Raw genomic sequence first — 14,954 nt, forward strand, 5'->3', positions numbered from 1 at the left:
ACCCGGGCCACCTGGTTTTGCAGCCAGACGTGCTGACCGTTACTCCACAGGTGTGGACTTTTATCTGTTTATCTCCTACCCTGCCTCCAAAATATTGTGCATAAACCCTTTCTGTTGAAGGTGTTCTAGTTTATCTGTTTGGTTTTATTGTATACTTCCTGTATGTATAATAAAAATGTCGGGAAATTGACACACTGATGAGACAATTTTAAATCACTTACAATTTGTTGTTAAATGAAGCACCATATCCCACTAACCTAACTACAAACACCAAATATTAAAACACGAGGCTGGTAATAGTCGCTTCTTCACAGAATCAAATACTCAGCACAATTAAATTTTTGTTACTGAATCTCATGCAGCCAATTGGAGAAAAGTTAAATTTACAAATTAATGCAGAAGTACGCCTGGTTAAGTGCAGCTCAAAGTATAATTTGACACGTTTCATGACACCTAAAGGCCATTTTAAGATAATTCAGACTCAGACATGAAGTCTGCTGAGCTTTTAGGCAGGTTTATAATTATAAAAGAGGATAATGATATATTTTGACATATGAGTATATGAGTGGGCTGAGAATGGCTACTATGAACCTTTAAGTAGTCAAGACTAATATACCATATATATACACACACCTGGTGTTTCAGACCTCCCATATCAGGATTTTTTTCTCGAAAACTGAATGGTACTGGTTCATAAAAAAAAATTTTGATAACCGAACCTATGTAAAGAATCAATTGGTGGTAGTACCATTTCCCGTAATAAACCAGAAGTAGGGGTACCTGTGGTTAACTTCCAAATTTCAAATGAGAACATAGGTCATTGAAGGTACCATTGGAAACTACTTTTGAAAAGAAACAACTTTTACTGAAATTTTTTTTCTAACTTCTATTGTTTACTCACAAAGCAACAAAAATAGTAGTCTGAAAAATTCTGTATGTTGTTTATGTATGTACTGTACCGTTAATAGGTCCAGTATAATTGTAAACAAAGTCACTTTCCACTGTCTTTATTTTGCATAGCAACAGTGAATTTTGTTTATTCGTCCATATGACGTTGTCTCCCTTTGGGTTCGCTATTTGAAAAAGCCATTCACAAATGAATAGGCATTCGACATATTGATGATACTTGGAGAATACCATCGGAATTGCAGAGAAGCAGCACATGTTTACGCAGAGAGATATCCATTGCATGCCCATCATTCGTACAATGTTTTCTAGCGTCTTGCAAAGCATGTACGTAAAAACGGTGTAGTGCAACCGAAACACAATAAGGGTGAGCATATCGGACGACCTGTGAGGAATGAGAAAGAAGCTGCCGATGTTATCACTGCAGTGATAGTTAATCCTCATGACTCCACAAGAAGGATTGCACCGTAGTACAGTATTTATAATTCTCAAAGACAACAAATTTCAACCATACCTTATTTAGCTCCATCACGAACTTAAGGGACATAACTTTCAGACTCATGTTGATTTCTGCAATTAGTTTCTAAACACGGACCATGATTTCGAGCTCAGAATTCTGTGGACTAATGAGATAACTTTCAAAAGTAATGGTCAGGTGAATCAATACAATGCCCATTATTGGACTTGGTTAATCCACACAGGTTACGTGAAGTGGATTACCAGTACATGTGGAGCCTGAACACATGGTGTGGCTTCCTCGAATACTGAGTCATAGGACCATTTTTTTTAAGAGAACTTGAATGGCGGAATGTACGCACGCTTCCTCCAAAACATTTTGCACTAGTTGCTTCATGATGTTCCCCTTGCACTTAGGTTAATTATGTGGCTTCAGCAGGACGGCTGTATGGCTCACTTTTCACATAGGGCTCGACAAGTTATTAACCAGTTATTTCGCTTATGATAGATTGGACGAGGAAGACCAGTATCTTGGCTGGCCCAATCTCCTGACTTCGCTCCAAATGACTTCTTTTTCTGAGAAGAATATGGTCTACCAGTTGCGTCCAACAACAGAGAAGACATGAAACAAAGAATTAGAGAAGCCTGTAGGTCTCTCAGCTGTGCTGAAGTGCTCCATGCAATCACAGATGTTAGTAGATCAGAACATTGTTTAGCACAGGGTGGCGGATATTTTGAACAGTTACTATGAAGAGTATACATACATTAACAACGTATTTCTCAGAAGATACTATTTTTGTTGCTTTGTGAGTAAACAATAAAAGTTAGAAAAAAAAGTTTCAGTAAAAGTTGTTTCTTTTTAAAAGTAGTTTCCAATGGTACCTTCAATGACCTATGTCCTCATTTGAAATTTCGAAGTTGACCACAGGTACCCCTACTTCTGGTTTATTACGGGAAATGATACTACCACAAATCGATTCTTGACATAGGTTTTGGTTATCAAAATTTTTTTTATGAACAACCAGTATCATATAGTTTTTGAGAAAAAAGCCTGATACGGGTGGTCTGAAACACCTGGTATATAAAATCTGAGGGTGATAGAGAAAAACGAATTTCCCATTGATTTTGCCATGAAAAAATACATAAGATGAACCCTCTCATTTGCGAAAGGGGGGGGGGGGGGAACTCAGTGTTACGGAAAAGTATTTCTGTGAATAATGTTTAAAACATGTCAGAAGTGCAGGTTTTCCGAGTATGTGTTTTTTAACCATGTTCATTCATTAGCCTTAGTAATATAACAGAATCATTAAATAAAAAACTAATTCTCTTTGTGTGTTTTTTCTTTTGTTTGTTACATCAGGCTAATTTGGAATCAAATGAAAATGACTGCAATGATGAGAAATGTGGGTTGGAGGAATCAAGAAAGGAGTATAATATTGGCATACTAAAGCAAGTGCAAGCCATTTTTGGTCACCTTGCTTACAGCAAGTTGCAATATTATGTTCCTAGAGGACTTTGGAAGCATTTCAAGTAAGCAATCATTATATATTAATTACAGTAAAGCATTTTTATACGTTTTTTTCTGAAGTCCCAGCAAAATTCCTATACTTACCATGTTCATTTATTTCTGTTATAGGTTTTTTGTTTACACGATCATATTTTAAATCCCAAGAGATACAAAACGTCATTTATACATTTTAAATTAATTTTGCTCGAAGTTTGGTTTTCCGTAAGAGAGAGAGTGAGGGGAGCAGAGAGAAAAGTGTGCACATTGGGGGGCGGGGGGGAGAGTGTGTGTGTGTGTGCGCGCGCGCGCGTGCATGCGTGCGTGCACGCGCGTGACAGAATTACAACTGTCTGAAATGTATTTATTTTGTGAAGCTATCTAGATAGCTGCTATTTATCTCTCTATCAAATTTGTTAAATATGGGCCAGCATTATGGTAAGCTGAGAAGAGAGGGTATGCAACTTCAGCTCCAGCACTTTCTTCAGTTGATCTGAGTGATCTGTCCATAAGATTTGCAGCCATTTTGTATGTGGATATTTTTAATGTATGCCTTCTAGTGCTAAAGCTCTCATTATTGCTGTGTCAGTATACGATTTTTTTTTTTAAGTTTTTCTCTAAATACAGTATATGTTATGTCTTACTGATTGTTTAAGTGGAATCTCTACTAATATGATGAGGTTTTCTGCCAGCCATGGGATTTCTAACTCTTGTTTTATACCTTTCACAATAGTCAGAAAGCACTTTTGTGTTTTGAGTCTGTTTATTGATACCCTTTTGTCCAAGTGACTGTTAGATAAGTATTCTAATCAATTTTTCATACTATACTGAAGTTTGTTTTCCTAACTCCTTGCAAATATTTTGTTGTTTGTAAGTACTTCCATAGTGGTCGTTGGAGTTGTCTTCATTGCTCCAGTTGTTAATTTTCAAACCTGATTTTAAAGTTGTTTTTTTTAAATGTTATTAGAACTTAATCACAATATTTGAGGACTGGTTTAACATATATTTTGTAGATTGTGTTAAGGGTTTCCTGATACATTTTCAGTTTTCCCCAGCTAATCTTTTCAAAAGGCTGATGGCTACCTGCTTTATTATTAATATAGTTTATATTGTTTTTCCAAGTCATTATATTGTCCAAAATATTTTCATTTGTTTGCTTGAGTTCTTTACCATCACATTTTAGGTGTATTTCTTTTCTTTTTCTACTTATAGTAAGTAATTGAACCGTGAAAATGTTAGAATACACAAATACAGTACGGGTTCATTGTTAAGATATGATATTCTTCGAAATTCATGGAATTTTGAAGCTGCCCATGCTTTCCTCCACCAATGTTGTATTCTTTAATGACACTGTTACTGCTTTAGAAACAGTGAAACATTTTGTAACACACCATGATGTAACTGAACAAATTATAGACCAATTATCACAACTTGAGGGCATGGTTTATTCCAAAATAACTGATTTTTTTGTACATTACTAACATATTATTTTAATGAAGATTGCACTGGAAGAACAAGGTAAGTCATTGTCGTAAAATTTTATAGATTGAAGTTTGAAATGTAATATATCAGCCAGTTTTGGCAAGAAGGTAAGATTTTCAACAAATCATACATTCTTCAAGAATATGTGTTATAAATTTGAGTACTGTATTATAGACCCCCACACAAACGTATAAATAAAGTTTTAGTGTATTTATTGTATTAATACTTCTTTACTCTCATAATTTATTAAATATTTGATACGAAACTTAATATTATTATTTATTGTACACTGACCAAAAAAAATTGGATCACTTCACTAAAATTGTATCATGATTAAAACCAACTGTAATGCAGCTCTTAATGTCTTGGGAGTATTCATGAAGTGATTATACTGTTACTACCCTTAGTAGCATATAAGGGACCATAAACTATTATCCCTTGTATGACTTGTCTTGGCATTGGCACTTATGATTTATAAGTTTTAAGGTGCAGTCTCCCTCCTCCATTTAAAGCTTTTAAATTTTATGACGGGATAATATAATAGTCACATGAAGTGTCATTCATGTGGACATTCGTGGTTTCTGTGAAATTTTACGGAAATGTTATTCAGTTTGTAAGCTCATTCTTCAAGTTGAAGTTGCCTTTGAATCTTAAAGATGTTGCAAAAACTATTCCATTGAAGGATTGACGGAACCTCCATTATGTGGCTACTGCTATCAGAGTTTCATTTGAAAGCATCTCAATATGTGATATAATGCTATTGTGAAAGTGATATCTATGCAGATCAGATATAGAGGTCTAAATCAACTCCTGATGACAGACTCATTGCCCTCTAACAGAAATAGTTTTTGAGTCTCTCTCTCTCCCTCTCCCCTCCCCTCCCAATTTCCCCTCCCCCAATCCCCCTCTCCCTCCCCCTCTCTCCACTCCCCTACCCATCCTCTCTCCCTCCCTATCTCCCTCTCCCCCTCCCCACCACTCTCTCCCCCTCTCTCTCCCTTCCCTCTCTTTCTTCCTCTCCCCCTCTCTCTCTCCCTCCCTCCTTCGCTCTCTCTCTCTTTTTTCCACATATAATAAATAATTACTTTTGAAAATTGAAAAATATGAGTAAGTAGGCAAAATTTGAGCTTTCTAGCACTAAATCTGTGAATTTCTTAGCATTTTATTATGCAAAGAATGTGCAAAAAATAGAAACAGAGAAAAATGATGTTAAAGTTTCACATGCATAATTATCCTTTACAGTATCAGAAATACAGTATGTTTGGCCACATTTGATTATATGAGCTGTTCAGAGCAAAAGTGGTGTAAGTTAAAATTGGGTAATGAGGTTTAATTTAAAAATTATATAAATTACAGTGCAAAGTAGCAATTAATATGGTCTTTTTGCTATTCACTGACTACTAATAGTTTAAATAAATTGAATATTAATTGCTACTTTGTGCTGTATTTTACAGAATGTTTACTTTAACCCTCATTACTCATTTTTGATTTTCACCACTCTTGCTCTGAACGGCTCATATGATTAGATCATTTAAATGAGTTTCATATGGAAGAGAAATATATGTTAGGCAACTGTATGAAAAAAATATACTCTATATATAACAAAAATTTACAACACTTGTATAACTTTTACCACTTGCGTATATTACATGTAGCCTAACAATAACTATATATATATATATATATATATATATATATATATATATATATATAGTTTACGAATAATAAAGTTACGGCAGAAACCGAGGTATTACTTGTCTGAAAAATGATTACCAGTGACAGTGAAGGCAACTGCTCGGAATGTATCATGTGATGCAATCTCTTATCTCAGGCGTAGCGGTACAGTGCATTCCAATTTTCACGACATCAGTGCAGTGTATCATTGTGGCAGTAGTCAGTTCAGCTATCGCTCAGGTACAGTAAATATGCACCCCTCTCCTAGTACCGATCGTTGTTGTTGGCAAGAGTAGCGGATAGATAACACTATTTACGAGAATTGTATTGGTGGCACTGCCATTCTCGAGAACGAGAAATAATCTGCCTGATAAGGTTATACCAACTACCACTAAATACTGCAATTCGTGACTCATATTAAAATATAAATTCCTCCTCTCAAACAATAATAAAGGGAGGCAGAAGCTATGACGCAATTTCTCGTTATCAGCATTCCTTGACATTCACCTTAATCAGCTTACTCACTCGACACTACGCATTTTGAATATTGTAAACACATGATTTATTACACTTCGAACACAGGACTATATAACAATAGATAAGATGAATGCAGGACTATTATAACAATAGATAAGAGCTAATTACAATTAGAGGAGACAAGACATGTCCTGTCCTATGATAGTATCATGTGCCATGGCTACATCACCAATGGGTATGGAGCGGGAAGATGTGTTTTAGATAGAGTTGAACTTCCGTGTTGATAGATTCGTATAATATTAACCATCATGATACAAACCCTCTTTCTGATAGTTCATTCCTTCCCCTCACGTACAGCTCAAATGTCAGATCTCTCCTCCTTATCTATAAAATGAAATAAACAAATAATATAAGTAATAATTGACATTAAAAGAAGTGCTGGTATCAATATAATAATTTTTTATTGTATTAGTATTATTATATTGTTACCAAGTGCAGGACAGCATGTGATTATATGTGCTGATAACGCTTTGATGTGGAATGTACAGTAGTGGCAAAAAAAAAAAAAAAGGACCGACCCTTGTAGCTGATTTCAGAGTCTTGTTCACAGTGACAGCACACTAGACTGGTAACTAAGACTTTCGGGGTTCGAATCCTGCCTGGGAAGGAAACATTTTTTTTTTTTTTTTTTTGCAGCGATATTTTACTACTTAATTAACTTATTATTCCCAGAACATGAATTTTACAAGCTTATTTTCTAATGGCTTTCGAAATGGGTACGCCAGCAGTCGAAACTACAACAATTTCAATAGATTACTTGCTATCTTGTGAATGTGGATGTGACATGAGCAGTGGCTCATTTCGGGAACTTTGATTATTCTGTCGGTCCGGTTTTTTTTTTTTTTGCCACAACTGTACATGCCCTCTCTCTTGCTATGCATAGTCCCTCCAGCACCTATATACAGATGTCAACAAACGACAGTGCACTCACTCGACAGTGGTAAAAAAATTTCAGACAAGTAATATGGCCAGACCTCGGTTGCCTACTTGTAGCTTACAGATGGCCTGTGGATGATTGCAGTTCACTGTTGAAGAGTTAGCATCTAACCAGTGATATGGAATAGGTTTCAAACCTCCTATTAAACGGTAACCATGACTAGCCACACCTGGAACAAACTACGGTTGAGATAGGATGGTACCTTAGAATGATGAAGGCTTTGGATTAGGATGGGATTTGTCTGTATAGCCACAGGGAGGAGCGTTTAGCAATATTTTTAACTTCCTTCTTTCTCTGTTACATATATAAAAATCACGCGACATATTTTAAAGGTCTGTCAAATGGAAATGAAACCATATTATGAAACTAGAAAATTCAAATATAGTTACGAACATGAAAACAATAAAATTAAATTTTCTTAATTTTTCACCATTATTTCACTTATAGTCCCTCCTTAAAGACAACAGTCACAATAACAAGCCCTAGCTTAATAGTTAGAATATCTGCATTGCAAGAGGAAGAAATGAATTGTTCTTCATATATCTAAGATTAAACATCGAGCTTCAGTTTGTTAATCTTAGTAAGAAAAGGAGCCATGCAAAAGTCATACAATTATCTAAAATAATTGAAGGTATGTTTTAAACAGTTCAAAAATGCAGTTTTGAGAAAGTGAGAAATACATATTGCTGGATGGTATACAGTATGTTTCATGGTGGGACATTTCAATGTATAACTTGGTAAATGTTATAGGTATCTGAAAATTTCTTTTACATATATAAAGCAAAATTTCATATTAAATTACTATAAGAAAAAAGAAAAATCAATTTTTATGACCCTCGAAGGTCTGTGTTTGAGAAAATGAGCAATACAATTTGTTGGCTGGTTTTGTGTTTGCATGGCAGAACATTTTAATGTGTAACTTGATCAATTTTATAGATATCTTAAAATTTATTTTTACAGATATAAAACTATGAGTTCATATTGAAATAAATAGAAGTAAGGTGGTCCACTGAGTTAGCTCTGTAGTAGTATGTATGCCTCCAGACTAATCGGCCAGAGTTTGATTCCCAGCCAGGTAATTTTCGTGTAAAATTTTTATCTGGGAACTGGAAGAGAGAGAGAGAGAGAGAGAGAGAGAGCATAACTTCTAATCACGAGATTGTGCACCAAGATATCTTGTTTAAATTCCAAATCTCTCCATAGTGCATATGAAGAGAAGACATATGAGTCATTCCACGTCAAATCGCACAGCAGTAAAACACGACCTTCTCGGAAATGGTCGAATTTTTTTTCATGAATTCCAGACATCAAATAAGGAGACCCATTTTTTTATTTTCACAATTATTAATTATTTGTGTAGTTATGAATATTTGAAGTTACGCAAATTATGCGCGCACTGTTACATAAACTCGCTTGGAACTTTGTGTCTACATATAATTGAGATTTGCGGTTTGGCACATTTGAAAGACGAAATACAACACTTTTTATTACTTTAGGCCTATCACAAATAAATTAAAAATTTGGCCTATTTTTTAATCATTTCTTTTTCAAAGCAAAATTACTTTATTAAATAGCCAAGTTAAAAATCTGAAAAAAATATAGACTTGTTCGCTGATGTATTATCTGTAAACTACTGCATTATAAATATGGGATCGGCACCCATACATTTGTAACAATTTATTTTCCGGAAGCATGCACGCGCTCGCGATGCCCAGCTAATGAACTGCTTGCAGCCATAGGCTAGAAGGCTGCCCGTGGAAATTTCCCGTTGCATCTGATGTCACCATACTAATCATCAAATGATTAATACCTTAAGGAACAGTAAATATCTTATCTAAAATTATTTTATTATTGTCAGCTCAGGGGGAAGCCCTTCACAGTTTATACTGTAATATAGCCAAGTGTTTGATGATAGCAAGACTGGGTAAGGCAGTAAAATTTATGGCAGTAAACAGATGGCATGAGAGAAAAATAATCAGTTTGGGTTTGAATTTCGGGCAGTGACGTGACTTCCATACAACATGAGTGATGGTAAAGATCGCGTAATATATAACAAGTGTTTAAATCCATTTACCTTCCTAATCACGCTTTTAAAAAGAAAAGTACACTAAGACGTGTAAGTCGCGACTTATTGATAAAGCTAAATTTAAAGGAGTCTTTGAGTGTGCAAATATGTAATTTGTTCCGTAAAAATCAATGAATTTCCGCATAGGTCAGGTGAAATTATATGTGAAGCCGGTAGTTCTTGTGATATTAATAAACATGAATCAAATGAAAATGCGGACAGAGAAAGTGATTATCCCAGTATTTTTTCTAGCAGTTCTATGGATACAGTGCTAGAAATCAGTAATATTGAGGAATTAAACAAGAGTTTGATGTCAATAGAATCCCCTATCAAGAAAAGAAAGATATAACAAAACGATACCCCCGTGAAAAGTTTCAAAAGTAAAAGGCTCCCTAGCATGTTAAGTTTTTCATGTAGAAGATGCATCATCATCCATTCAAAAGTCAGCCATATTTTATTTTTGACGGAATGCAAAGAAAGTACAACCTGAAAATTACATAATTGTTGCAGACTTTTCTGAAAATTATTAATTTGTAATATAAGATTCAATATAAGGTATGCATTGGAACATATGCCAAGCCACAACACAGTACAATTTTAATTTTACTTCCTACTTTATTTTATTTTATATTCTCTTATAGGCCTATTAATATTATATCTGAACTATGACCGAACATGAGCGCTGCTCATTCGGTCTCAAATTTTGTTAATACTACTGCATCTCCTTTTTTATATTGATTGTATTATTTTATTTCTATTTCTCTTAGTTGTAATTATATTCTTTATTCTGTATATTTAAATAAATAAATAAATAAATCCTTTCGTAGTATATTTCAAAGGAGATACAGAAATACGTTACAAAAGTAATGCCATCTCAGAAACCATGAAACATGACACCGATCCCTTTCACTTTTTTCAATCCGAAGCAATCAATTTCTTAAAGCAAGAATTCAACGATATGAAAAAAATCATCTACTTTTCCAATGGATCAAGTTCACAAAAAAAAAAAAAAAAAAATTTTTTAAATAATTGCTTACATGAAGACGATTATGGAATTAGTGCTGAATGACACTTCTTTGCAATGTCGCATGGTAAAGGTCCATGTGTTGGCATTGGAGATACTGTTAAAAGACTTGCCACGAGAGTTAGCCTATACAAGATCCTGTAACAACACAAAAAAAAACTGTTTGATTAGTCACAAAAAACATTTCTAACGTGTCATTTATATTTTGTCCATTCAATAAGCACAAAAACCACACTGAAAATTTGCAGGCCAGATACCATAATCTAAAACCAATAACTGGTACATTAAAATTATATTCTTTCATTCCGTTGTCAAAAACTGAAGATTTAGTAAAACAATTTTCTTTCAAGAAAGAAGGTAGGCGAATGAAAATTTAAAATGTGAATGAAAAGAAATATTTGAAAAACATAATGTACAATTATTTGAAGATATCATAATAAGTAAATTAGCAGTGTTTCCTCGAGTAACTTGATCCGTACTGGGTGTAATGTTGCAACGTTCAGTCAATTATCCAACGCCGATAAACCTCTTAGTGTGCTTTAACGCTTCCCGTCCACTGCTGCTGCGCTGACCGCTACACATTCTGTCATAAGTAATTAAATTTCCTTTAAACTATTGGAGATCCCATTCTGATTTTTTCTGGAATTATTAAGAATACTTCAGTGCACCTAGTAGGTATTTTTTTAGATTTTTAATAGGGCTATTTCACATTGATGTATATGTTTCAAAAATTGAATTATAAAAAAATATTTGAAATAATTATATTAAAATTAGTTAGTAAATATTTAATAAAAGACAGTACTTTAAGCTTCTAAATGCATTTTTCAAAAAAATTTTAACATCAATATCGTCAGAAATATGACGCTTTAACTGTTGCATTGTGCGACATTTTTAACGAATTTTAACATGTAATAATTTTAAAAACATGTGGACTTAGGAGGAAATAAAAATACACTTGTTGGTTAATGAGACCCATAGAGTTGGCAAAAAAAATATAAACGCAATCAGAAATATGAAGGTCAAAATTTGTATAATTTTGTGCAATTTGACGTGGAATGACTCATATGTCACTGTTGATAGCGATTTGTCCATTGGACAGTGATGTTAAGCTTGACAGCTCCCTTGGTGCTATTCGACAGGAGTACAATATGTGCTGGCACTGGGTTTTTCCCTTCTCTCTTCGCTGTCTTCATCATTCTCACCCATTCCTTACACTTACACATACACTCACCCTAGTACATGACATAACTCTCCACAGATACACATCATGTATAGCTTGGCCCATCAAAGTGATGTGCAACTTGAAATGGAACACAGTCTTGCCATCTATCTGCAATATGCAGAACCTGAATCACGCAAGTGAGTGGGTAGGCATTGGATACACAGATATAATAAAAATGAAAAATCAGTTTTTTTTTACCCTCTTAAATCCCATAGAGCATGCATGAAATGTGCTAGTACAAAATATTGAACGTCATAACACCTAGTACAGTTGAAGATGCTCTGTGTGAAGAATGGGAGGTCATTCCCCAGGAGTCGGATCAGGAACCTAGTGTGAAGTATGCCTCAGTGCCTTCAAGCTATCATTGAAGCTAGAGAAAGCAATACCTGATTTTAGTGTGTGTATGAAGGTTTTGTGCCAGTTTTGCATAAACAAAGTACCTAAAAGTGTGTACAAACAGAAAGAGAAAACAGAATTAATCCAAAATCACTTAAATTTAAGAACAGTGATTTTACTGATGTGTGCTAGTGAATTTAAACACAATAAATTAATTGCTTGTTTTTCTCACAAATACAATTTGGAAGGAAAAAAAAAAAAAATCCGTCATTAAACATGTTTAGTGAATAAATAAATTCAAAATGATCCACTTCTTTTCCCAGTCAGTGTATGATACCAGAGTTTGTAAAATATAACTGCTGTGTCATCCCTGTTTCGTAAGTGTTGTCATTATACTGGGTGAACATTATAGAGCAGGACCTTGACTCCCCCACCTCCATGCGCACAGCCCTGAAACCTGTTCTGCTCTATACTGTTTACCCAGTAGTATTTTCTACTTCGTTAATTTCAGCAGCATAATAGAATTTTTGCTGAAGTTAACTTAATTTTCAATGCACTGTTAAAATAAGTAAAATGGAACAGAGTAGAAATTGTTATATTTCTTAACGATCTGCCTGTTTCTTCGCTTTTAAGTTTTATTATTGTTTTTTTTTTTTTGTCAGTTGGAGGTAGTGAGTTTAACTCCTAGTTTTTTATTGTCGACATAAAGTCAACTATCGGGTCGATGAAGGTAAATCTCTTTTATTATTATTTTTTTTTTTATTTTATGATGCTTTTTCAAGTGTGATTATCTAGCATCTGAGTAAGATGAAGGTGATAATGCCAGTGAAATGAGGCCAGGGCCCAGTGCCTAAAGTTACCCAGCATTTCCTCTTAATGGGTTGAGGGGTAAAAAACTTCAATTGGGTAACTTGTCTAACCTGAATTTGAACTCAGGCCCCTCGTTTCATGGTCAGACATGTAACCATTACTCCACAGTGGTGGACTGAAGGAACTTGGCTAGGAAGGTGCATTAGGGGATCTCTGTACATAATGTTACCACCATTTTATTTTATATATTTACATTTCTTCTACTTTTGCTTTAAATTTCAATTCCCATCAAAAGAATTTTATAAGAGTGAAATTCGACTTCTACAGAACCTGAATTTTCATAACTTCAATATTGTTGATGACCAATCGTTTTTAATGTAACTGGGTATATTAATTTCATCTATATGGTTTCTAATTGTGTGATATTACACTCATTTTGAATCTTGTTATTTTGTGTTGTATGTCGGTAAAGTGATTATGAACAAATGAGTACGTTTATATAGTATTGTCTTTATTTTTTTTATAGATTACAAGGTGAGCCAGTCAACCTGCGTGAACAGCAAGATGCAGTAGAATTCTTCATGAGTCTAGTTGAAAGTATAGACGAAGCACTTAAAGCTCTAAATCAGGAGCAAATCATGGGAAAAATTCTTGGTGGCTCTTACTCAGACCAAAAAATATGCAAAGGTTGTCCTCATCGGTACGTTCTTGATATTTTTGTCACAATAATTACTGTATGCTTGAAAAGAATTTTATTTGAATGCTGTGTAGTGCTCAAATGCCAGATTATGTCAAAATACCTACTAGATCATAAAACTTATTAATTTTATATTTTAATTTCGAATGTGATGGAAGAAGATTTCAACATAAATATGCTTTTTTAATAGTTGTATTAATGAAATTTTATTTTTGTAGGTACTCAAAAGAAGAGCCATTCAGTGTAATTAGTGTGGATATCCGAAATCATAGCACTTTGTTAGATTCTTTAGAACAGTATGTAAAAGGTGAATTGTTGGAGGGTGCTGATGCATATCATTGTGAAAAATGTAACAAGAAGGTATGTTTTTTTTTTTTTTTCTTAATTTCTGATACCTGTAGCTTTTGTGTACATCATTAGTTTTTAAGATTGTTGCAATGATCATAAATACAGTAAAGCCCCATTTTAAAAAATCTCTGGGGGATTAATTTTTTCTTAAAAGAGGATTTTCACTAAATCTAAACAAGGTAAGAGCTGAGAGTAGGAATTAAAATATTCTTAGTCCATTTAACTGCATTTTAATTGCATATTCTTAAATTCAAACACACAATAACATTTCTACGAGAAAGAGCTTAGCTTCAGCTTGGCTTATTATCAATCGAGATATTAATGCTGTACTGCCTCTAACACCACTCTTTAGACCTTGTACAGAAATAGATTGCCAACATTTGGAACAAGTTCTAAATTTCACTAAAATGGAATATGTGTCCCATTTTTAAAGAATCTCTGGTGGACTAATTTTTTCTTAAAAGAGGATTTTCACTTAATCTAAGCAAGGAAAGAGCTGAGAGTAGAAATTAAAAATATTCTTAGTCCATTTAACTGCATTCTAATTGCATATTCTTAAATTCAGACACACAATAACATTTCTACAAGAAAGAGGTTAGCTTCAACTTAGCTTATTATCAATCGAGATATTAATGCTGTCCTGCCTCTAACACCACTCTTTCTTTTCTTGGTCAGACCTTGTACAGAAATAGATTGCCAACATTTGGAACAAGTTCTAAATTTCACTAAAACGGAATATGTGTTTGTATATCCATTCAAATGTATTTTCCTTAAACCAATGGTTTCTTAAAAGCTGGAATCAGTAAAATTTGTTTTTATGATGATTGTGTTGGGACTTTTGAAACCATTCCTTAAAAATGGGAATTTCTTAAAAGCTCAACGAGATTTTACTGTATAATTTTTAGTAATTATTAATTAATGAACTGATACACTGAGGAAAAATTCAGTGTAGTTCA

General features: G+C 34.0%; 1 protein-coding gene across 6 annotated transcripts in view; it reads left to right on the forward strand.

The window, feature by feature from the left end:
- The window catches only part of faf (ubiquitin carboxyl-terminal hydrolase-like faf), a 607,647-nt gene that overhangs the window by 374,089 nt on the left and 218,604 nt on the right, over nt 1-14,954 (forward strand). For all 6 annotated transcript variants that reach the window (XM_069845718.1, XM_069845714.1, XM_069845717.1 and 3 more), the window contains 3 exons: nt 2,723-2,892; nt 13,480-13,653; nt 13,869-14,010. In XM_069845718.1, coding sequence (XP_069701819.1) covers nt 2,723-2,892; nt 13,480-13,653; nt 13,869-14,010 — 486 coding nt within the window. The remainder of the gene's footprint in view (nt 1-2,722; nt 2,893-13,479; nt 13,654-13,868; nt 14,011-14,954) is intronic.

This window comes from Periplaneta americana, chromosome 14 (assembly GCF_040183065.1).
Source record: "Periplaneta americana isolate PAMFEO1 chromosome 14, P.americana_PAMFEO1_priV1, whole genome shotgun sequence".
Taxonomy (NCBI): Eukaryota; Metazoa; Arthropoda; class Insecta; order Blattodea; family Blattidae; genus Periplaneta; species Periplaneta americana.